This window comes from Indicator indicator, chromosome 12, assembly GCF_027791375.1.
Source record: "Indicator indicator isolate 239-I01 chromosome 12, UM_Iind_1.1, whole genome shotgun sequence".
In the NCBI taxonomy this organism is placed as follows: domain Eukaryota; kingdom Metazoa; phylum Chordata; class Aves; order Piciformes; family Indicatoridae; genus Indicator; species Indicator indicator.
In genome coordinates this window covers 20,790,594-20,815,145 of record NC_072021.1, presented here as the reverse complement: position 1 = coordinate 20,815,145, position 24,552 = coordinate 20,790,594, and the positions used below count along the sequence as shown (strand labels likewise).

The 24,552-nt window shown below is 41.5% G+C and overlaps 1 protein-coding gene across 27 annotated transcripts in view; it reads left to right on the top strand.

Moving 5' to 3' along the window:
- The window catches only part of PTK2 (protein tyrosine kinase 2), a 152,024-nt gene extending 128,574 nt beyond the window's left edge, over positions 1-23,450 (top strand). For 9 of the 27 annotated variants that reach the window (XM_054385672.1, XM_054385671.1, XM_054385675.1 and 6 more), the window contains 10 exons: positions 487-573; positions 1,693-1,830; positions 3,426-3,557; positions 11,242-11,304; positions 16,323-16,362; positions 17,099-17,205; positions 19,686-19,694; positions 20,963-21,118; positions 21,257-21,337; positions 22,208-23,450. In XM_054385672.1, coding sequence (XP_054241647.1) covers positions 487-573; positions 1,693-1,830; positions 3,426-3,557; positions 11,242-11,304; positions 16,323-16,362; positions 17,099-17,205; positions 19,686-19,694; positions 20,963-21,118; positions 21,257-21,337; positions 22,208-22,420 — 1,026 coding nt within the window. In that variant the 3' untranslated portion in view covers positions 22,421-23,450. The remainder of the gene's footprint in view (positions 1-486; positions 574-1,692; positions 1,831-3,425; positions 3,558-11,241; positions 11,305-16,322; positions 16,363-17,098; positions 17,206-19,685; positions 19,695-20,962; positions 21,119-21,256; positions 21,338-22,207) is intronic. The other 18 variants (XM_054385648.1, XM_054385663.1, XM_054385651.1 and 15 more) reach the window with 5 other exon arrangements.
- Positions 23,451-24,552: the final 1,102 nt, after the last annotated feature.

Sequence of the window (24,552 nt, the reverse complement as noted above, 5' to 3'; positions counted from 1 at the left end):
CACACTAGAGAAACAAGTTAGATTTTGACTGAAGCAAATTAATTTTCTTTTGGGAATGATCACAAAAGTAACCATTAATAGCATTAATAGCAAGACTTTATATAATGCAGGTTATTGATTTAGAAACAAAGCCTTATTTTCACCTGGAAACTTGGGTTAAGAGTTGTGTTCTTAGCTGATGTCCTCTCTAGAGTTAAACAGCACAGAGCAGGTCATTTAGTAGACGAAATTGAATATGCACAAAAAATTCACAGAGCAAGCGTTATTTATTGGCATACCTAGCAAGTAATTCACGTGCTCCCATTTCCAAGGAAAGCTCAATTGTAGTTGTTTTAAAATGTTGGTCATTTTTGAATGTTTATTTCAGGGGCTGGGGGCGTTGATCTTGCTTTGCAGTGCTCTACCTTAAACATTTGTCTTGCTGAAGAGTAACTTTCTGGTTTTAATCTTCTGTTTCTAGAGTCTAAAAATGTTTTCTATTTACAGCCCAGTAGGCCTGGTTACCCCAGTCCAAGATCCAGTGAAGGGTTTTATCCAAGTCCGCAGCATATGGTACAGCCAAATCATTACCAGGTACAACATTTAACACCGTGTGTGTCTTTTTTCAGATGTGGGGTTTATAACTCAGTTGCAGCTGGTGGGATTAATTCACTTCTTCCACAGTTTAGTTTCACTGAGTTCTGTTAAATGGGTTTTGTTTTACATCAGAACAAACCCCAGACTGAACCTGGTAGGCTTATTCCAGATGGCAAATATTTCCATATCTGATACAATTCCTCAAAATTCCTAAAAGTACAATGAAACATATCCGTCATTTTTCTGTTTATTGAAGGAATGTGGTGTTCATGTTAACATTTGTGCTAAGCTATAAAATAACTTGCCTTGTAAAATGGCATTAACTGGTGGACTTCCCTTGAGCTTATTAATTCTCTGCTCCTTGATGTTTCTTTGAAACATTTTTATTTTCTCGTGGGTTATAGCCACTTTTACGTTTACCATATGTACTCACAGGTTTTATTTTTTTTCCCCTAAACCTACTGATTAAATTTAAAACAAAAGTTTGTCATGAAAACATCTTGGGTTTGTTCAAAGCTCAGTTTCAGTCAAGTTGTTTTTCTTCCACAGAGAAACGGGCATGTTTTCATTGTTTTAATGAGTGTTTGAGATTGATTAAAAGTACTTTGATTTTGCTGTGGAGAAGTTCCCAGGCTGTGCAGCTAAGCACACTAATTACATGCTGTCACTCAATATTTAAGCTTGTAACTTACAGTAGGGGGTCCATTTTTATGTGGCTTTGTAGGGCAGTGTTTACAGGCTCCGATTAACTTGAATATGAGCTCTGCATGTGTAGCTCTTAGAAATCAAGCAACAGGTTTATTTTCATTCATCAGAGGACTTTGATCTTCTTGGCTGCCACAATTAAAATATACTTTGTAATGCCGCTGTTTTGTTAGGCATCCTCAAATAGTTATCCTCAAATGTTACTAAAATTGCTCTCTTATTATAGGTGTCCTCAAAGACTCAAAAAAGAAATTTTGTGCCATGTTTTGGGTCTGTTCTTTCTGATGTCACTTCCCCTTCTTCCTCTAAGTGACTGCTGTACTGTCAGATTTGTGTCCTTGTTGGAGGCAGCTATTAGTTATAGGGAAGCACAAGTCTTATTAATACAACTCTTTTTTTTTAACCCTAAAGGTGTCTGGATACCCTGGATCTCATGGGATACCAGCCATAGCAGGCAGCATTTATCCTGGGCAGGCTTCTCTCTTGGATCAAGCAGATTCCTGGAACCATCGACCTCAGGAAATATCAGTGTGGCAACCAAACATGGAGGTATCATGAACTGACACATCTGTTGCACGCTGTACAGTCAATACACTTCTTGTTATCTAGGTACATCTGGAGATTATTGTAGGAAAATGAAGTCTTTCTCTGGTATTTTTGAAATTGCTTTACTGCAGTGGGTGGAAGTCATGGCTGAGTTCTGTTCTTTTTGAAACAAATCTTCCAATGGGAGGTTAGGCATAAAGTGTGCTCGTGACACAAATTACTGATGAAGTTATTAGTTCTTATTATCTTAACTTGGTAATAGCAAATATTTTGTGTTTGTTAAAAGAAGGCTTTACTGAAACTGATTGCTGTTAAAGGAGATGGGAACATTCATGTAGAAATATGTAATAACTGTTCAAAATACCTCTGGAGGGAGATGCCCAGCATAGATAAAGTATTTGGGGCTTCTCTGTGACGTGCCCAGAACAGAAAATGAGAAAGTCTGCAAAATTATTCCTGAGCTGTATTCCTGTTAGACACTTTTCAGACTGCTATGATTGCACAGAGCTCCTGCAGGGGACATCAAATTATTTGCCCCTTTAACCTTCTGTCACTTTTTATCTCTTCTCCTCCAGTATTTTATACTTTCTTAATTCCATTTTATCCTCCCACAAAGATTCACTTTGTACAGCTTCTGTCTTAAATGTGTTTCCTCTCTAACCGATGCTCTATTCCCTATGCCTCAGATAAATATTTAAGTGATAACTGAGACTTACCCCTTAAATACAGAGGAGCAGATAGGTATCCAAGTCATCAGTTTGCCTCTGCTTACTCATAGTTGATCTGGCCATGCATTCTGCTACTGCCAGCTGCTGGTGTTCTTCACACTGTTTGTAGGTGACACTTGCAGTTCCAAGTAGTTCAACATCCCTGTAGATTATTTACTCTAGAAACAATTCAATTTGTCATGCTTGAATAAAGTGTTGGTGGAAGGATACAAATACGTGGATGTGTTTGTAGTACTAAGTTACAGCCAAAATTTTCACAAAATCTCAGGCAGTTGGTTACCTAAAAACAATCTCAGTGAAGATCGTTACCAAACTCCCTTTGGCTTTTTAAAAAATACTGGTTCATATACTGCTTGCTAATGACTCCCAGGCAGCATTGAGATATGGTCTTGTAAGTCTTGTAAGCTTATGAAAAACAGAAAACTTGATAAAAATCCATAAAATGTTTTTGTGCTTTGCAAGAGTCAGCTAAATCTGAAAAGTTTATCTGCTTTGGGTCAAAATGTGTCTTCCCTCTTTCAGTAACTGGCCTTTTACATTATTGCTCAAGACCCAGAAAACAAATGGACAACAAAACCAGATTTATCAAACTTCAATGAAGTGCTACATACGAAGTTACAATGCTGCTGAAAAATAAGACAATTTTTCAACTCTCCTTGGTTCCAGTGATTAGGAACAAGGAAGACAAAATAGTTGTTGGAAAGAGTTTCTTCTGATGATCTGCTCCAGTTTATAAGGAGTTGAAAAAGCTCTGCTTGACTGCTGTTGTGCATTTGGACTTGAAAAACTATATTCTTTTATAATCTGTAAGTTCTTGCAGCTGTTTATATAAATTTTAAGTTGTTGTGAGACTTGCCAACTGTTTTGTAGGATTCAGGCACTTTGGACATAAGGGGAATGGGACAGGTTCTACCCACACATCTCATGGAGGAGAGATTGATACGACAACAACAAGAGATGGAAGAAGACCAGCGCTGGCTTGAGAAGGAGGAACGATTCCTGGTAATACTTCATTTTACAGTGCTGCTTAACTCATTCTGATTTTTCTTTTTTCACTGCTTTCTAGAATTTCTGTGAAATTCCAATGCTTACTAAAGACAGGAGTCACTGACAACATGTAGGTTTGGAAACAGTTTTTAAATGTTGTGTTCACATGGTGATACCTGTATTTCAGATACCTTGAACTGCCTTGGGTTTACTGAATGCCATTTTATCCTATTGAGTAAGTTATGTATGGGACATTGCGGGATGGAGATTGCCAGCTCCTGCACCCCCTAAATAAAGGAGTCACCATCAGTCTTATAAGAACCCTGACCTTGGTAAGAGTCATAAGCAGTCTTGCACTAGAGGAGTAAAGAGTGGGAAGAATGGTCAGAGAGAGCTCTGTGAGGTATGGGAAAAGCTCTGGATGCCACCAGAAGGAGCATTGGTAATGGGATCTTCAGTTGCTGTTTCTCTGCAGTTCCCTGTTTTCTTGTTGTCAGTGACACTGGTGTTATGTTTCAGTTGAATTCTGGCTTTCCAGTTGTCAGCATTCAAGTTCTGTGTTAAGGTTCCCCAACTGGAGATTGATGGCTGCAGATGCAGCAGAAGGCAGTAGTAGCGTGTTACACTGTACAGGCTCACACTGGGGAGCCTGTGGGTGCGTGAGCTTCATCTGACATGGATGATTTACAACAGTGTGGTAAGGGTTGTGACAAACATCAGTTGTATATTTGGTCTTAAGAAGTGTACTTGAAGGAATGGTTTAGTTTATAAGCTTTTGATGTACCTAATTACAAAACATTCTTGTATAAATTTGGGTGCCATGGGTTTGTTAGAGGAGGCAAGTTTGAATAAACATGCTCTGTGTTTAAAGCAGATGCTGCTGCTGCTCTCCAGTTTCTATAAGAGTTCTGCACTCCTTAGAGCTGATCTCCAAGAAAATCTTAGTTGTACAGATTAATTATTTTTATTTTAGGACACTGAAGTCAGTGGTCATGGTTGTCCTGCAGAACTTGGAACAGTTTTTTAATAGGGATCCGGAAGCTGGGATATTGAGCTCCTTGAAGATAAGAATTTATGCTTCGTTCTACAGGAAACCAGTGGGCAGGAATTAAGAGGAGCTCATGTAAATGATGTTACCAAGACCTTATTCCTTTCCCACTGAGTTGTCATAGTCCCTCAGGGTTTTAGTTATGTATGGTATTCAGAACTGGTTAGAACAGCGTATGGCTCTGAGGACAACCAATATGGGATAAATCCCTACTAAGTGCGGAGAGCTACTGCTAGATGCCACCATGTCCCTTACATGTTCCAGCCAAGTTCCAGATTGTGTCAGAGTTAAGATACTGCTTTTGATTAAAGGATGTTGAAGCTTGGCTTTGGCTGCTTTCCTTGTAATTGCATTTGGGAATTTGTGGTGTGCCTTTAGATGACCAGGAAGAAACCACTGTACCCAGAATACTTTGTCCAATTTATTACAAGCTGAAGAGAGGGGAGGAGAAGGGAAAATTTCTTCCCTAATTTAGGCATTAGCTATTCCAGTCTCAAGTGGCATGTGAATTTCATAAACTCAGGAGGCTTTTGAATTTCATAAGCTCAGGAGGATCCTGTTGTTGGTTAAAACTTTCAAGATCCAATGACAGTTAAAACTTTCAAGATGGTCAAGAACTTTTTGAGGAATTCGAACACTTTCTGAGAATGAGGCATTGTGATTTCAGGTGGTGCCAGTAGATTGTGTGAGAACTTTCTGCAGAAAACTTAGTCTTTTTTCTGCCAGATAACCATTATACAAATAATTATTTGTAGTGTTTGTTATTCTGTATTGATTCAGCCTCTGGACCATTAGGATGTTTACCATCCCTGGATCACTGCTTGAGGAGGGTCTTGCTGATTTTTTCTTTTGATCTGTAGTACAGTCTTAGCATATGTTTGGGGGAAAATCCTGTGTTTGCATTATGTGTTAGTTTTTATTATGAGGAGACACCATCTCTATTGCCACCCCCTACTCCAAGGAGGGCTAGTACTGATGAACTTGGGAGCAGCTCTGCAGCTCTCCCAGAGCTATATTTGGTTGCTGTAAAGCCTTAGAATGCTAAAAACGATGAAAAACAGAGAAAGTTTGAGTGTAAGTATGAACTTAAATGGCCCAAATGTGGAATGGGAATCCATAAGAAACTTCCATTCTTTCTGCACTAACATTTTGACTCTATAGACTTTGGGGGTTCTATTGGAATGTCTGTTGCAGATCTATACACTGTGTCAGCAGCTAACCAATCTAATAATAGCCACAGGGGTTACTTGAACCTGTAGCAAGACGTATGTCAGAGGACTTTTCTGTTTATAGACAGGTTTTGCTTGGAAAAAGCATGCATCTTTCTGAGTTTATTCCCAAAGAAATCAAGATGCTAGAGAAGTCGTTGTGGAGTCACTCTGGGAGGCCTTGCATATCTCCAGATGGATATCCACGGTTCCTATGTGAGAGTCCAGACACGGGCCCGGTGTGGAAATAGTCTCTTTATTGTGCACATGCCACTCTAGTGAGTGACCAGTGACATTTCTTCCCTTGGGAGAAAGACCTTACCTAATTCCGCTCCAGGTGATTTAGGCAGAAGGAACTTCATCTCCCAAAAGTGACGTCATGTCTCTCACTTGCTTTGAGACCCCTTTCTCCACTAACCTTTAGATCCTCATAATATGGTTAGCTGAAGGCTGGCTCACTCTTGCCTGTTATAGGCAAGTTTCAGAATACTACTTTTCCTTTTGATCACAGAGAACAATAGAGAGACAAGAGCCAGATTTAAACTTTTAACTTATGTAACCCTATGGCGTGGTGTTCTCAGTTCAAACTGGCTGCTTTCAAAAGTAGCTCTCTTTACACAGTCTTCCTCACAGAAGAGCAACTGCAAATCCATTTAATGTAAGACACTGCAAGGAGAAGAAAAGTCCTCAGTGGGGTTTCTGCTTGTACAATTTTTGTTTCCCCAGAGTTAATACCAACTTGCTCATGACCTGAAATTTATTTCTGCTGCTACAGGACAAAAATACAACTCAGAGCATGTTAGTACATGTATAAACAGCACTGATGCTGTGTGTGCTAGAAGAGAACTCAGACAAAGAATTAAATCACGGTGCCATTGAAATGGAAATTTGCCAGTCTTCAGAGAGGTTGTTATCTGTGTAAGCAGTTTGCCTGAAACTGGTCCTTTGAGAGCATGTGACTAGTCAGTACTTGAAAGCAGAGAGAAATTTCGCTTGCAAGCTGCAACGTTAACAGAATCCAGAATTCTGAAATTGTGCTGTAAAAAGAGAAAACAAACAGATCTCTCTTCATAGGAAGCTTGTGAATGAAAATAAACCCATTGTGTAAAAAACTGAGGAGTAAGGAAGTGTTTATTTTTCAAATGTACCAGATAAATCCACTAGGAGGTGAGAAGGGAATGCATGGGGGGTAGTGGGGAGGGAGGTGTGGTATTCAAGGGGACTTTTTCCAGGACTGACACTTCCTCACACCCCTGATAGGCAGGGGTGTTGCACACCTGTCTGGTGACTTAGGGCACTGATGAAACTTGTGGGCTTCTCTTGATAAAAGCACTTTGGATGTCAGCATCTCCAGGAAGGAGCACAGATGTCTCTATATTATTTTGGTGAAAGCTGAAGCAAAGATAAAGCATGACTGCACTTTAGGTTTGATCCAGGTAACTGTGGAAGACAGTGTCTGTCCAGGGCATGTGCAGGTGGAGAGATGAGATGGCTGCAATACAAACATGTTGGATCAAACAAGTAGAGGTCTGTCTGTTTGGCCTCCTGTGCAAGGAATCTTACTGTTAGGCATTTTTAGGTGCTGGAGTCCTGAAGTTTTTGTTTGTCATTTATATCCTGTGATGTTTAGACCTTATCAGACAACCAGAATCAAAAGAAATTAATGATGTTCTCATTCTGCATTTTCTCCTGAGTTGTTTTTCAGTCCTATGCATATTTCCACCCCCAAAAAAATGAAATTTACAAAGATTAATCAAGATTCCTCTGCACTTTAGCATGCATGTTGTGATACCTGCACTTCTGTCCAACATGCTGTCTTTCATGTACAGTGTTGGTGCACACAGAAAATCAGCACATGAAGATAACATTACTCCATTCGGGCCACACTTCAATATTGTATGGTTAATATTCCAGCCCTGAATTCTCATATGTAGAATTAGGTTCAAACCAGATCAATTAATTCATTGCATTATAATAATTTTTAAAGGCCCCCTGAAGATGCTTTTACTTCTGGGTTTTGACAGAAGTTTGGAACTCCCCAAAACTATCCTGATTTTTTTTTACATGCTTCTAGGAGTGCCTTTGCCTTCTGTGTTTTATGTATGGACTCTCCAAAAGGAGAGTCATCTGTAACCACAGACAGGAAACCAGTGGCAGTGGGGATGCCATGAAAGAGCCTGCTGAACTGGTATCCAGTTAGTTTGCCTTGCAGAAGTTGTGGGAAAGCAGCTGTGCCGTTCTGTTTCTTTCAAGGTGACCTTTTAAGTTCAGCAGTGTAGTGAAGTTAGTGATTTTTGTGCTGTAACTGTGGGCACTGTCTCTGAATGTTGCACAAGTTCTGGGCCTGTTAAATTACCTGCTTCCTCATTTATATTTAGGTTCCAGTTTGAGCCTTTCTCTTTTGGCTGTATTGATGGTATGTGGCATTGGTTTTCATTATATAAAATAATGAGATATATGTGCATGCCTTTCAGTAACTCCTCAGCAGACAGAGCAGTGCTTTGCTAAGAAATTGATAGTCCGTTCCTGCCATAGGCTACGAAGAAATAACTTGCATAGTTTCCTTATCATGTTTGGTTTTTTTTCTGAAATTCTCACATAGTTGTGGTTTGGTCCTATTTTGACTGCAATTCAGATATAATTGATGTGAACTGTTGCTAAAATAAGATCTTAATTTTTAGCCTGAGAAAATCCCACCAAGACATTACAATCTGGCATGTCCTGAGAATGCCAAGACTTACATGTCCTTTTATTAATGAGTGACCAGAGATACTGGAAATAAAGTAGGTTATGTTTTCCAGTATGTCGACATATGATAGGCATCCTGTCTGAGAAGTCCTTACGATGTTTACAAAGATTTCAGATAGTAGACTGTTTCTTTAAAAAAAAAATAATTTTTGAGGGTCTTAATTTTCTTCAAGACAAATAGTTGATACAATGTAATTCCTCCCTGAAATATATAACACTCATGGATGTAACAGCAAGTGGAAAAGACTTTGCTTAAACTTGCATTTTAGTTCAGTACAATTGATGCTTTCATTAAAAAGGTCAGAGCACTGCAATTTCGTGCTTGAGAAGTCCTGTCATGTATGTGAAACACATTGAAAGATGATTTGTCATCTTAAGGACTTGAAAGCTATACTTGCAAGTGGCAACTTTTTCAGGTAAAGCTGAAATTTCTAATTTCCCAAAGGTTTAATTTTCTGAAACAGACTTGCACTGCCCGAGTGCTAAGCAGGACCTTTGTAGATATGCAGTTTACTAGCTATGTTCAGGCCGGGGCTTCACAACTAAGTGAATGTCTTGGGCATTTTCCCCCCTGCAACTCACCTCCTTCTTGTATGTATACCCTTGATACAGTTGTGCTGCAACAAGAGCCAGAAAGGTTCTTTGTTCAGGTGGTCTTCTCACAGCTGTACATTTGCTGCTGGTGGTGACTTGAGCAATGAAATAGCTGTGATGTGAGGTTGTAGAAGGCATTTAAGAGTTTAGATGCTGAAAGGGAGGACCTTGTTAGTAAGAAAAGGAGAGGGAGGAGATGGATATTGTGTCTGTTAATTTTTTTCTTACACTAGTAGTGTATTTTTGTGCTTCTGAATTTTTCTTAAATGCTCAATATTCCATTATCTCTGGAGTTTGGTTTAGGGGGCATTTCTGCACTAAGAAATTGTTAAAAGTGCAAAGAGCATTCAAGACCCTTGTAATAAAATTGTCCTTGACTATTTCCAAAGACTTTGGGCATGTCCCTGGCTAGAAGAAGACATGAAACAAAGATAAATTGTGAACATCGGTGTAATAGTAATATGGTTAGTTTTATGCTTTGATAAACAAGGCTTGATATTTGCTTTGGCTTAAAATATGAGAACTGTGACTTACTTGAGATATCTAATGAAGTGTCTAACATATCCATGTCAAGTGAGACTTTAATCTGAAAAAATGCCTTCATTATAATAAGGGAAAGAAACTGGACATTTGTCAATGGTAGGTTTCATCATAAAATTTGTTACAAATTCTTGGAGCAACATTGGGAAATCTCTTGCTTGTGGCTGCTTCAGTTCCTCATGTTTGACATGAGGTTAAATATTTCCTTTTCTAGTATGATTTGTCTATTCTTAATCTGTGAGTTCTTTCAGACAGCAACGGTCTCTGGCCGTACCTCAGTCTGCAGAAGACTGAACGAAAATCCAAAGTATAAGCCCTTCTGACAGACTGACTACCAGCACAACTGGAGTATTTGTAATGAGAAAAGATCAATATTAGTGTATCTTTGGAAGTTCCATCTGCCCTGCTGGCTCTTTAGGGTCATTTAGCAGGATAAGGGAGTTAGAATTGTTCTTTAGTGCTTTTAGAAAGAAAGGAAATGCATCTGGAGTGGCTTTAAACAAGAAAGGGATATATTTGTCTACTGAAACTGATCATGAAAGAACATGGGGTCACTTCAGTTACAGTCAGTATTCACACGCCTATATTTCTCTAAATAAAAGATTTTTATTCTCATGCTCTGGGTATTCTTTTTATGTGCAGACATACGAAGGAAGTTGTATTTACACTGGTGTAGGTTTGCATTTTACCTATTTTCATTAGCTCCTCGTGCAGTGTTGTAGGAGAGTGAGTTGGAAGAGTCAGATAAATCCTCTTTTTTTTTACATGCCAGAGTTAATGTGTTAGAAAAGCACTTTGCTTTTGCTAAACCTGTGTCTTTAGATCAGTGCTAGCCTTAGTCTTTCCATGGAATTAATGTTTTCTTCAAAGATTAAATATCTTACCTGGATATGCTGGGGAGATGAGGAAAATGGACCATTTCTCTGGGGAAAAAATGGTGTGGTCTTGTTTTACTTTTGAGAATAATTGGGCTGCCACTTCCGATATCTCACTTTAAAACATACAAAATAGAAATTCATTTGCTGCTTGTATCAGGAGAATAGGGCATCTGGATGTCTTCATTAGCTTTCTCTATCCAAATACAGTGCTTAAAGAGCTCCAGTAATTGGCCCCATTTGCAGGCTTGGAGAGGGAGCCAAGTACATATAAGCCATCCTCAGGCAGGAAGCAGGAATTAATGCACAGCATTTCTCATCCCGTGGTTGAAACTTTGCTGTCGGGAAGCAAACAAATTTTTTTTCTTAAAATAACTTTTGCTGCCTTTGAGAAAATTAAAATGCAGGTTTTCCAATGTTGTGTTAGGGAAATGGTACTATCAATATTCCTAACAAGAATTTTTACACATGCTGAGAACGGGTGGTTGAGAAGCAGCTGAGAAGGCTGCCAGGAGGTTCAGTAGCTGCAGTGGTAGCAGTGGGGGTGTATAGACTGGAATGAAATAACAGCAGTATTCGTCAGTGGACGTTTGCATTTTCCTGTCTTCAGAATGATTTTTTTTTAAGCTGAGGTTGTGTGACTGGGTAAGCAGAGTGCAGAATGAAATAGTTAATTTTTTTTTCAGAAACCTGATGTGCGGCTCTCCAGAAGCAGCATTGACAGAGAGGATGGAGGTCTCCAGGGCCCAGTAAGTATGTGTGGGATCTTTTCATCTCCCAACTTCTTCTCCAGTTTCCTAGCAGAACATGTACATTATGTTGATAATGGGAGGTGATCTTAAGTTATTGCTGAACGTTTCCACTTTTATTACATGGTTCTACAGCTTTGCAAGAGGCTTAGCTTCTGTGGGAGCAGCAGCCGTGGCAAATTTGTTCATGCAGCAGTTTGGGGGATTTGGGGTTTGGTTTTTTTTTCCCCTTGAAGTTGTTGAAACAAATACTACAGTGTTTCTGCATATATGTTGCAATGTTTTAGATATATATGTGCTGTATAATTGGGCCTTTTATTTTAAAATGTGGATAGTTTTCTGGAAGTTCTGTCAACAGGAAGCAGGATTAAAATAACTTTTGCGGTTGTTTAAATATCTGAAGGGTTTTCATACAAGGAATGTAAATGTTACTGTTGTATTACCCAGAAATGTGTTTGGAGTAAATGATCCACTGTGAAACAAATGGAATAAACCCCACAGCCATTCCAGTACTGCCAGACAACAGCTGCAGCCCTGGTATTCTTTCTCACTGTTTGAACTCTGGTCTGTTTAACTCAAAATGTCTCTCCAATTGTTTAATTGCCATTGGAATTTCTGAATCATACTGGTAGGCAGGAGGGGTTAGTCATAGAAACCTTGCTTCATCTCCTGTTTGTCTCCAGGGATTATTTTTAAAGTGTTTAATATTTTGAATTCTCTTTCCTAGTTCATTTGGATGTGATTCTAAACTCCTAGTTTGACTTTAGTATTTCTTCACCACCTAACAATTTAGTGTAGATAAAATAAAATCTTCCTGCATTTGCAGCCAAAGTACAATCATGAATGAGTGTATTAATGGCACACTGCAGCAAGGTCTCTAGAGACATTCATGTCTGGAAGCTTCTAAATTCCTTCTCATGAAGCTGGAGAAGACTATTAGTTATTATTGTTGTATCTTTATATAAGAGCAAGTAAAATACTGCTGCATTTTGTGCTAATCATAAAGATACTTTGAGGTAACCAAGAGAGTTTTAAGTCATCAGAGATTTGATTCAGGTGGCTGTCAGTGGCAGTGGGTTTCAAGTACAGCTTCTTGCAGACAGATGATTTCTTTGACTGATGCTTGATTTCAGATGACTGCCTGGGGTTAGAGTAAAAATTACAACACTCAGATGCCAAACTGCTTGTAGGGTTAGTGTTGTCTTGCCAGTTGAGGTAGTACAATTTCACACCCCATTTGAGGAAGTATGAAGAAAACAGTGATCATGGAAAAAAAATGAGTTTTAAAAGAGACTCTGATTCAAGGTAACTGAGGTACATTTCAAGATACATTTCTAGTTTCAGAATTTGATTTTGCATTTTTATAGTTCTTAATACATTCAGAAGATAACAATGACTGACTTCAGTGTTTTGCAGTAGGAAATGTCTGATGCTTCCGTGAGTCAATCTCAATTTGTCATCAAGAGGATGAGAAAGAGGCAATGATTGTAGGAGAGCTAGGATTAGATAATTGCCCAGCCTTACACAGAGATTTCAGTGACAATGGCAAGGACAGAATCCATTTCCAGAGGTCATTTACATCTTCTCCACTGTTCGATTAGTCATTGTGGCACTTAGAAGGGTGTAGAGCAGAGAGCACAGCAACTCTGATACCTGCTCAGGGCAGCAGCACACATTTTAGTAGTCCCTAACTGATAAACACATGGCTGTGTAACTTTATGCATCTTCTTTTAACATACATTGTTAATACGCAATTTTCTGGAAGCACAAATGCAACAATTGTTCTAGTGGGATTTTACTTTCCTTACTTTCCTTCTCTCTTCTCCTTCTCCTCCCCCTCAACAGTTATCAGATTTGATATACTTAGGTTAACAACACAAATCAAAGTCAATGACATGACTGATGGTGCTGGCAGAAAGCAGATGTTTTTTATGATTGTAGAGGGCAGATGTATGACACTGTGAGATCATCAGCCAGTGGGCTGCAGAAATTGGTGGTGACAGTAGAAGAGTTTCAGGACTTTGGATCTTTGATTTCTAGTCCAGATTTCTGAAAGTGAAATATTTCCTCCCCTTCCCCCACCCCCAAGTCTCTAGTTACAGAATTGGAGTATGAAGGATGCTCCTTTATTACTAGCTACCACGTTTCCACTCTAAAATATTCAGCTGATAGAATATTGTCTATGAAAGTTTAAAGAACTCCAGGTTTCTTCCTGTACAATATGTTTTTTATGGAACCTTACTGTCTGAAAACTGTGATTCTTGTTACAGTTTTCCATAGTAAACTGATAGAAGTTAGCTTGAAGTAGGGAATTCATATGGGAATTTTCAGGTCATGCAGTTAAAGTCTGGCAAAGTCCTGAGCAGCTGAAAGCAGGCCTCAGTAAGTTCTAGGCACCCTCAGCCACGGGAGCCACTGTCAGATCTGCCTGTAATTTTAAAACCACAACATGAATTCAAATATCAGGCAAAAACTCTTGAGTGAACACTGAACTACAACTGTGAGTATCCCTCCAGTTTGTTAATGGAAAGTGAGTTGTCAAGGCATGAGCTTCTCACTAGAGGATCTCCTGCAGACTTTCTGCTCAGTATCCCCACAGTCATGTAACGCTGAAACAAGGCGGCAGTAGAGTTCAGACAGAAGAGCACATGGACTGCTGTTGTCCCTGTTACCTGGGTGTACTTCTGAAAACAGAAAGTGAGAGATCTCCAAACATAATTGCTGAAAAGTTTAGGTGGGAAAGGTAATGAAATAACATCTGTAGATGGTGATTGACAATAGAGCTGGAAATTGCAATCCAGAGCTGAAGGTGAATGGCAGCCAGTGCTGTTTCCTTACTACTGAAAGTGAATCCGAGCAGTCTGAATGTCATCTTCCAAGTGTTCAAAAGGCAGCTTTCTTGGATACCTGACTTGGCAGCAAAAGGTCTTTATTTTACATATAAATGCAGTTTGAAGGTGTTTCAGTGCTAGACCTGTTAAACACTGAAGGCAGTTAGAATTGTCTTTTGCAGTGGAAACTCCTCTAAACAGATCTGCTTGCATAAAATGTGGCTCTATGAGGGCTGTGATGCTTTTTGTGACTGGACAACTGCAAGTTCTGTGAAAAGTGTTCATCTGCTTGTGACCAAAGAGATTTTCATATTTTATAGAATCATAGATTATCTCAAGATGGATAGTCTCAAGTTGGATTGACCTATATGGACTGTTGAGTCCAACTCCCTGATCCTTGCAGGACTACCTAAAGCTAAATCATATGACTAAGAATATTGTCCAGATGCTCCCTGAAGTCTGACAAGATTGGTGCTGTGCCCACTTCCCTGGGGAGCCTGTTCAGTGACTGATTACCCTTTCAGTGAAGAACTTTTTCCTAATGTCCAATCTTAACTTCATCTGATGCTGCTTCACAACAACTCCACGTGTCTTCTCACTGGTCACCAGAGAGACAACAGCCTCTCTTCTCCACTGAGTGCCTTAAAGAAGTTGTAGACTGCATTGAGGTCCCCCCTCAGCCTTCTCCAAGCTGAACATGTCAAATGACCTTAGCGATCCCTCCTAAATCTTGCCCTCAGAGCCTTTCATCATCGTGGTCACCCTGCTCTGGACACGCTCGAATGATCTCCTTCTGCTGAGGTGCCCAAAACTTCACACTGTAAATAAGATGGGGCCACCAGTGCCATGTAGAGGGAGACAATTATGTCCTTCAACTGGCTATGATTGATGGACCTGAGGACACAGTTGGCTGTTTTGGCTGCCAGGACACTTTGTTAATTGAGCTTTGGTCACACCAATTTTCTCTCTGCAATGGCAAAACCTGTCTCTGTAGTCCTTCCATGTCACCTGTCCTTGCTTCCAATGTCCATTTACTTCCTTTTTCTGCTTAAGCTGTAGAAGATAATCCAATAGGTGTACTAGAGTAGGAAGTTTCCTCATCCCATCTTTAACCCAGACCCTCAAGGAAGCAGCAGACTTCCCTGAGAAGTAGGTCTGGTCAGCATATTTGGCCTTCTGTTCCCTTCAGAATAGAGTCTCTTAAGACAACGACCCATCATTATTTCTGTATTGAAGCAGTTTTGAGGCAGGTCGTAGACTGACTTAACCTTGGTAACACCTCCAACCTAGCTAAACCATCGTACCTGTGTGTGTTTGGTTCCACTTGCAATGCCTCGTACCTATTGTACAGGGGCACCTGGGAAGGTGGTGTAGTTACAGAGATGTCTACTACTCCAGGTAGGAACTTATCATCGTTGCCCTCTGTCCCTTTAGTACCATGCCCTGCTGGGTGGGGAGAAGATAGGGAATCCCCCGTATCACGTGTCCTGTCTGCCTGACAGGTCTGTCCAACAGGTCTGTCCCAGGGAAGGTAGACTGTGGTTGCAGACAACTCTCTCTCTCTCTCCCTGATGCTCCTTGAGCTTCTCCCAGAGCTCTGTCTCTAAGCAGAGGAGTTCCTCTCCCTGGATTCACCTCCCAGGAGACCCCCCTGTGCACAAAGCCCTTGGCTGCTGGTCGTGCTGGCACCAGAACTGCTCACCTTGGTGACTGAGGTTGGTATGAAGGTTGTGTAAGTGTGGTTACCAAGGGAAGTCAGTGCTCTCTTAATCTGTACTTTCCAGATGAACAAGCAAACTGACCTTCGGCAAGAGCTTTGTAACAAGGCCAATATCTTAGTTTTGTAATTGTGGCACAGCCATTTCTTCTTCACTGCCATGACTAACACAGTTTCATCTCTGAATACAAACTACAAATGACTGTGAATGTAGCATCACATTGGATGAATAGTGAAGGATAAACTGTGACATAGAGGCCAGGGCTGTGGTGAGCAATGCGAAGTAAATGAAAGTTCCTTTATGACTCTGTAAATGCCATTCCTGTAGTTAGGAGTTAAGGGTGGTGAACAGGGATGTGTAAGGACTCTTGGGAAATGTGCTGAGAAGTGGCTGCCCTGTGTTTGAGACTGTGCTGATAAAAGTTGTGAGCACTGTAATAACTGGTCTAAATGTGTGCTCTATTTTACAGGCTGGTAACCAGCACATATATCAGCCCGTGGGTAAACCAGGTAAGCAGTAAATTCATAGACTGCCACCTTGAATCCTGTCTTCTGCCATCAGTAGTGAACACAGATTTACACCAGTATTTTCCAGCAAGGGGTGGATTCAATTCCAGATGGAACACATAGATGTTTCGGTGTACTATGTGTTTGACTTCCCTGTGCAGCCTCCAGAGATGTAATCAGCAAAGCCAAGAAAGTGTTTCATTGACAGGCAGGAAGTGTCTAGAGGTAGCTGAGTCACTGTGTAGGACTTCACTGTGTGTGGAGTTCAGACATGTAAAGCAAAAGTAGACACCTACAGTTAGGTTTCTCAGTCTCAAAGTGAATCACACACAGGATTTCTGACATGAAGAAGTCCAGTTTTCCCAGACACACACCACATGTGTGGCACTTGGCTTTGGTACAAAGGGGTGAATACCTCTTGGGGTCCGAGGGAGGTGTATTGAAACGAGTAACAGTTGCCCTGTGAAGGGATTTTCAAAGTGGCTTACTGAAATGTCCATATTGTCACAAACACAGGATAACTTGGTGAGTGCCACGGCCTTTTCTCTGCATTTTGTCAGCAGAAAAACAGATTAAAGTGTAGCTCCTACAAACAACAGTTTACTGTAAGACACATACAGATGTACAGCTCCTCTGCTAGCACAGCAGAGCACACATAGCCTTTGCAGTGCTGACAGAGCAGGATGCAGGTACCTCTGACATGTTGATCCTCTGCCATGCAAATTGTTTTGTTACCCAGATCATGCAGCTCCACCAAAGAAACCTCCCCGCCCAGGAGCCCCCAGCCATTTGGGCAGCCTTGCAAGCCTGAACAGCCCTGTGGACAGCTACAACGAAGGCGTGAAGGTACCTTGCTCAGCACCACATGAAACTAAACATTGCCACTTTCAGATTGTCTGCCATTCCTCAAGTAGAGACCATGGAAAGCAAAAGCAGCTAAACTTCAAGTAAATGTTATCATGGGGTAACATGCACTGGCAGTTCTCCAGGGATGTAGGGAGTTAACTGGTATGCTCATATCCTCCATTAGTGTGATTCAGCATGTTCCTCACCTAGAATTTTCCCAGGTGAGTTTATTTCTAGTTTGAAGGGTGTATGAGGTCTTTTGTATGGACTCACCCTCCCTGCTTAGCAGCTTTGTAAAGCAAGAAGGAGCACACCAAAGGTTCCCTGTTACTTGGGTAGTACCGAAGTCTTCTGTCCTTGATCACAGAGAAGAGAGATGTCTGAACTGTAATGCTCCAAAAAGCTCTTGCTACAGCCCCAAAGCTAAACTCCTGCTAGTTCTGGAAAACAAGGGAAGAGAGTAAATGGGCTGTCTGACCTATGAATGGGATACTTGCTGTCTTGTTTCATCTCCAGTAAATAAGCAGTAAAGCCAAAAATGAAACTTCTGTTTTCTAGCGGAGATGCTGCAGGGGGCTATGAAACAGCATCCAGTCGCCTGTTGCATGTCAATGGAGCTGCTCCTTAGTATGTCACTCACTTTTAAAACCATGCCTCTGGGTGCTGTTGTCTGCCTTTGGGACTCTGTTATCTTTCTAATCTTCAAGAAACAGAAACCCAAGTGGCCTCAGGGTCTCTCAAGGAGATCTAGTGGAGCTATTTCTGGTGCCAGCAGTTTCCAGCAGCTAGATATAATAGTGGTTGGGGACTGTCTGTCAAGAGTACTCCAACAGAAGTACAGCTGATCTATACACATGGCCATTTTATTCTTTTACAACCTTTGCAGCTAGTCAGCTACATCTCCACAAGGGCTGTTGGTCTGACGTCTTACTGACAGAGTGTTACAGCAGGATCACTCCTGCTATAACTGTCAGTTGATGCCACCCAGAGAGGTGATGTAGCTGTGCTCCAGCTATTTCCAAAGAGGAGAAAGATGGGATCTGCACAGGTTCCCACTGAGGCAATCCCTGCTGTAATCCAATAATTACTGCTACTAGTACAGCTCCTCATGGAAGGAGAACCTCTGGCTAATTGAAGCACTGCCAAACCTGTAGTAAAGAAGAACCCATGTTGTGTAGATAAGCTACACCTAGTTTAGGTGGTTTAAGAAAATACAGAAAATAATGCAGTTCATCTGACCATAAAATGCAAACCTTGCCGTCAAAGCAAGGTCTTCAGCATAGATCAGTCTCAGGCACTGCCACCTCTCACCCATATGCTTCTGTTCTGAGATGATCAGAAGTTCTGAAACTTAGTGTAACCAGGCCCAGTGATGACTTTGAGCAGGATTTTTGACTGTAAACTGATGCCAGTGCTTTTCAAGCTGCCAATATCAAAAAGTAGTAACGATGTGTTACTAAACTTGGCTTCTCTAAAATTTCTTTTCGAAATGCTGATAGTGGAACATGAAAAATGTTTTCTGAAAGGTGTCCTTTTGACAACAAACAAACGTGAACAGCCAAAGTCGTCAGCAATAACAAGCAAACAAGATTTGTGTGCTAAATAGCTTCTTCAGTAGAAAAGAAGGGCTGCTTCTGTTTTTTTTTCAGTCAAGAGTTCATTGAAAATTGATTGGTTTATGCCTCTTCAAGAGAGCAGCCCATTGTTTTTGGTAGTGTTCTAAACTGTGAAGATGCTTCTGGGGTTTATTTCTGACTCCCTTCTCTGTACACCCATTTCAGTCTACCTTTTCTGCAGAACAGAAATTACAATGACAGGATTTGAAGTGTGCTTGCCCTCAGGAGCCTTTAGTACACGGTGTAGGAAATACAAGGGTTTGTGTTACTTGCTGAGGCAAAAGGCCACACAGAGAAACTGGCTTCATAGTCTGCAGAACAGGTGTTGCTGTTAGGTACCAACAACAAATTCAGTGTTCAGAAACACAGATGTCCCTATTCTTGAAGTAAGGGCCTGGGGAGTTTCAGAAAGATGAATACTACATTTTCTGAAATCTCTTGACTGTACCAAAGGGTCTAATACTGCACAGGACATGTCGTTTCCCACTGTGGCAGAGTCCCTCTACTCCAATCCTCACTCTCCTGTTCCCCAAGACTGGCTTGCTCCTGTCAAGCTTTGCATGATCTCTTCCCCATGTGTTAGTACAATATAGGCATGGGTGCATGGCAGAGACTTCCACATCCCAGGTGGGCACACAGCACAGGGTGCTGCCGTAACAAATGGGCAAGAGCTAACACGAATGACTGCTGGGACTGCTGAGGATGCGTTTTTGTTGCAGGCTTTTTAACTGTTTTGTTATTACTACACATGTTTTGGGTTTGGTTTGGTTTTTTTCCTGTTGAGTTTTATTAATATTGTTTTTCTTTTTTTCCCTTCTTTTGGTAAATTTCTTTAACCTTCCCCCACATTCTGCTCAACCATAGCCATGGAGGGTAAGCAGTGTGTGTGTGTGCGTGCCCTATTCCGAAATGTCTTTGCATGTGACTTTGCCAAATGTCCATTTAACTTCTTGATTGCTGAAACCAATTAGAATCACAGCCTTTCACTGGTGAGGGAGGCAATTACACTGTTGTTCTTCCTAAGGTATTTTCTGATCAATACGCCAGATTGAATCTCTCTAATAGTTGTTGGTACCTACTTGTGAAATTCAACAAAATGGAATCACATAGCACTAAATCCTGCACTCCTTCCTTAGACATAGTTCCTTCCAAATATTTATACTTTCATCAGGGTGATATCTCAAGTGCTTCCAGTGAAATGTCTAAAGCTAGGACCAGATGTAAGAACCAGTAGTAACCCAGGTGGGCTGAAATGCTATGAACCATCTCAGATCAACAGGGTAGATGACCACTGGAGTGACCAGTAGGAAATAAGCAATTTTTTAACCTTCTGCTCCCACTGAATGGTTGCTTGGGCATCTTGTAACAGCAAAGAGATGCAGAGAACTGGGGTGATGGTAGGTCAGCAGTTCAGGAGCAGAGATACTGAGGACCATATGGAGGAAGTTTTCAGGTTTTCTTTTTGTCTCTGACCCAGGATTATTTGGGTCTTTCTTGGATTTAACTCCACACAGATCTGACTCAATGGAGGTTTTGCACATGTAACAACTACAGAGTTTTTAACCTATTGAGGTTTTTTTTCTGATCTGTTGCAAACAGTGGGAACACCTGGTGTTTCCCACCTCTACTGGTGGCCCCATTTTTGTTAACCTGCAGTGAATTTTCACTAACAAACCAGTAAGCTGTACTGCAATGATCTCTTTACTACATCAATATGTAGGCAATGTGCTCTGACATTGTTTTGGAGCACAAAACAAACTTCTGGAACAGGAACTTGCTGTTGCCTTGGCAGTGCAATTTGTCAGTCAGTAGTGGACCAGACAGATGTGTCAAGTACTTCCTAGTTCCTGACAGTATTTTCCTCTCTGTTGTGGGAGTTACACTGGGAGCTCTTCAGGGAAATCCGGGTAAAAGATTTCCAGCATCGTGTTACAGCTCAGGTTCAGTCAGAATTAAAGGAAACTTCCTTCAGATCTGGGAGCGAGCAGTGAGTGTAATGTGCTCAGCCAGGACAGGGGACCCAGTGGCACCGGGCGGGCGCTGTTGCGAATGAGACCTTCCCGGCAGTCTGCGGAGGTTGTGAAGTTGCTGAGCCCCATCTGCTGGGCACAGGAGGTGAAACAACTCCTCTCTGCTTCCAGATTCAGCCGCAGGAAATCAGCCCTCCTCCGACGGCCAACCTGGACCGCTCCAATGACAAAGTATACGAGAACGTCACTGGGCTAGTGAAAGCAGTCATAGAAATGTCCAGTAAGATACAGCCAGCTCCACCAGAGGAGTATGTGCCCATGGTGAAGGTATGCAGGTGGTTCCTACAGCAAGGGTGAACTTTAGTTCTGCACTGTCTTCTCTGCATCTTCCTGCACTCTACAATTCTCTCTTCCATTCAGTCCACATTTTTTAAAGTTTATTTGTTTTGTTTTGTTTTTTCTTAGGAGGTTGGTTTGGCACTGAGAACCTTACTGGCAACAGTAGATGAGAGTCTCCCAGTGCTTCCTGCAAGCACACACAGAGAGGTATGTAGAGCTCCACTCACCTGATGCTCAGGCATTGTTTCCAGTACGCTTATCTAGGACAGCTCTCTGGACATGTTTTGGCTCTCTCTTCATCGTATTTTAGTACACTGAGCAGAGTCTGAACTCTCATCACTGCACGTAAAATAAACTTTGCTGGAGTTGCCGCATGGACAAAGGCTTATAGTGACTTCCCATCCCTAGGAAGCTGACATAAAAACTGTTAGCAGTGTTCACACAAAACCAGGGGTCTAATGCAGAGAGACCATCTGGGAGTTAACTCTTAGTTCAAGTGTCACCTTTCATTAAGCTACAGCTTGCACACAGTCATGAAACAGGTAACTGAGCGTAGCTTGGTGCAGCAGGAAGGGTTTGCTGAGATAGCCTGTAGTACCTACTTCTGGAAGAGAAGTGACTGAGATTTTCTAATGGAGTTCATGAATCAGGAATAAAACCACTTTCCTCCAAAACCGTGAATGTAGTGCAACAACAAGAAAGCCTGAGAATGGTTCTTGGAGTGCCATCATAGATAATTGTCCTGGCTTAGCTGTGTACCTCTGTTAAGTCACCTGCATCTGGCTTCTTGACCTGTTTTAGCAGTAGGCTGATAACAGACTGATAATAGGGGCTTGGGAACCTGTAACAAGGTGTTAACTCTGTAACAGGGGTTAAAATCCATGATCAGTGATTCGGGTCTTGGTGCTATTTAACAGTGCATGGCTCAGCAGCTGACAAGGATGCTCTTGACCTCCACAGTTGCAGAATTCCTAACTGCTCCCCTTGGTGCCCACAGAAACCTCAACCAGAAGGCATGGGGGGCAGGACTAATGCCTCTTACAACTTGCACAGCTGACTTGAGTTTTCTTGTTCCAGATTGAGATGGCACAGAAGCTGCTGAACTCAGACTTGGCTGAGCTCATTAACAAGATGAAACTGGCCCAGCAGTATGTCATGACCAGCCTGCAGCAGGAGTACAAAAAGCAAATGCTGACGGCTGCTCACGCTCTGGCCGTGGATGCCAAAAATTTGCTGGATGTTATTGATCAAGCCAGACTGAAAATGATCAGTCAGTCCAGACCACACTAAGTATTGAGGGAAGAGGTTCATCAGTCCAAGAATTCTGGTGTTACTTCACCTTCCACCAGCAGTGAGGATTAATGCAGTAGTCCTGGCTTTCCAGCGCCTCTTGCTTCAGCAGACCTGACTGACCACTGTTGGTTCTCTCATTACAAAAGTTTAATACTACAGTTTTTAGCATAAAGCCAAGCTGGTCTGGGATTCAGAGAGCGGCATTATCACAAGGTGAAGTTTCTGCAGAAGCCCTCGGGATATCACACCCATGGAGCACACTTCACTTTTGTACCATCGCATGGGGCACAGTTAGCCCAGACCTGCCACAGGGTTACGGTCTCAAAGACCAACCCTGTTGGAGCAGCAGATTGGAGACAGATATTGTGAAGTGAAGAATTCGGGGAAACCTCAGGGCTGAGAATTCTTGCCCACAGTATATGAACTATCCAGACTGGAATTTTTTTATTAGAACACTTACGTCGCAATATGCTAATCACAATTTACAGAGAAAGAATAAAAAGCTATATTTTCAAGACTTCAGTCATTTCAAGACAAACTAAAGCCCTCCTCCTCTTCCCCCCCTTTTACTTTTATGTGAACGTGTGAAGCATTTGTTTGGAACTAGCTGTAGAACACAACTGAAAGCTCATCTTTTTCACCAGAATAACATGCCAGTTCTTTTGTAGCAATGTTGTTTTCCTTGGAAGCGAAAATGCTGCTTTGTACCAGAGCAATTCAGAGCTGCATTGAGAGGAGTTCTGTAACCATTCATGTCCCCCATTTTTATATAATTTATGAAGACAGAGTAAAGCCATGTCAACTATTTTAAACCCACTGTAGTTAACTAACCCATCCTTTTTGTCTATCTTGCCTGGGAGGAGTTACAGTAGAGCAGTGTAATTAGATTTTCCTTGGTTTTCCAGTTATGCCATCTGTTCCGTTAAAATAAAATCCACACTCCCTTTTTGCTGTTGAGGGATATAAATTATTCTCAGGAAGAATATAATGAACTGTACAGTTACTTTGACCTATTAAAAAGGTGTTACCAGTGACACTGTGTGTTCTTCTTGTGTGTGCCTTCCAGAAGATAGCACTCAAGGCTTTTGTCTGCTTGGGATCCTTCCCCACATCCTAAACACCAAGTGTGTACAGATTAACTTTAACCAGACTTGAGGAGCAGCAGTAAGCATTCAAAGAAGAAAGCCAAGATTGAGGTAGTCCTCAGGAGGCAGCTTTTCCTCCAAACGTGAAGCACAGGGAACAAGTCCCTGTCATCTCTGGAAGTGACTTGTAGTTACTTGGTGCCACTCTAAGACTTTTAATACCAGTACCAATTTTCCTAGGGCATCTTTTTTTAAAAAGGGGCAGGAGGATGCAGCTGTTTACAGGAGCTGTTTTGAAAGCTTGGTAGAGTTGGTGTATGGAATAAATTCTTCCACAGTGACCTGTATCTTTCAAAAAATGAAATAACCTTGTTTTGTGGGAAGACAGGGCAGAATGCTTCCATTGTGGGTCTAGATGTGGCACACACACCCCCTACACCAAGTCCTCTGTCCTTACACACTTGGAACATTCTGACACTACACAATTTTCATTAATGCACCTCTGAAACAGCCCTTACTTTGTTCAGCTGCTCTGGAAAAGCCCTGTTCAAGTTACTTTTGAAATACCTAATTTTAGTTTCTCCTTTCATAGTAAAGTTACACAATCTTCCACACACCCCCTTCAAAGCTGTTTTGAGAGATGCTGCTTGACTTTCTGCAAGGGCAAAAGCAGGACACACCTTATACAGGCTCAGCCTGCTTTTTAGAATCATACCTGCTGATCAAGTGTCCTGGCTTTAGCCTCCCAACAAGGGCCTGTAACTGGGAATTTCAGCCTTTTTTTTCCCTCTGAACTCTTCAGCTCCACAACTCTCAGCTGAAATGCACATAACCCCTATTGTGCCATAGCCCTTATCTGCCCCTCCAACAGGTTAAATCACCTACTGCTAGAAACTGCCTGGTGGCAGCAGCATTGTTGCTACAGCAAGTTAATGGACATGTTGCAGCTTCACTGCAAGGCTGCAGCACCAACCAAGTCACAGCACTTTTGCTAAACAGGACCACAGCCTGTAGCTGCCAACCTGTCAGCACATCCCATCCTCA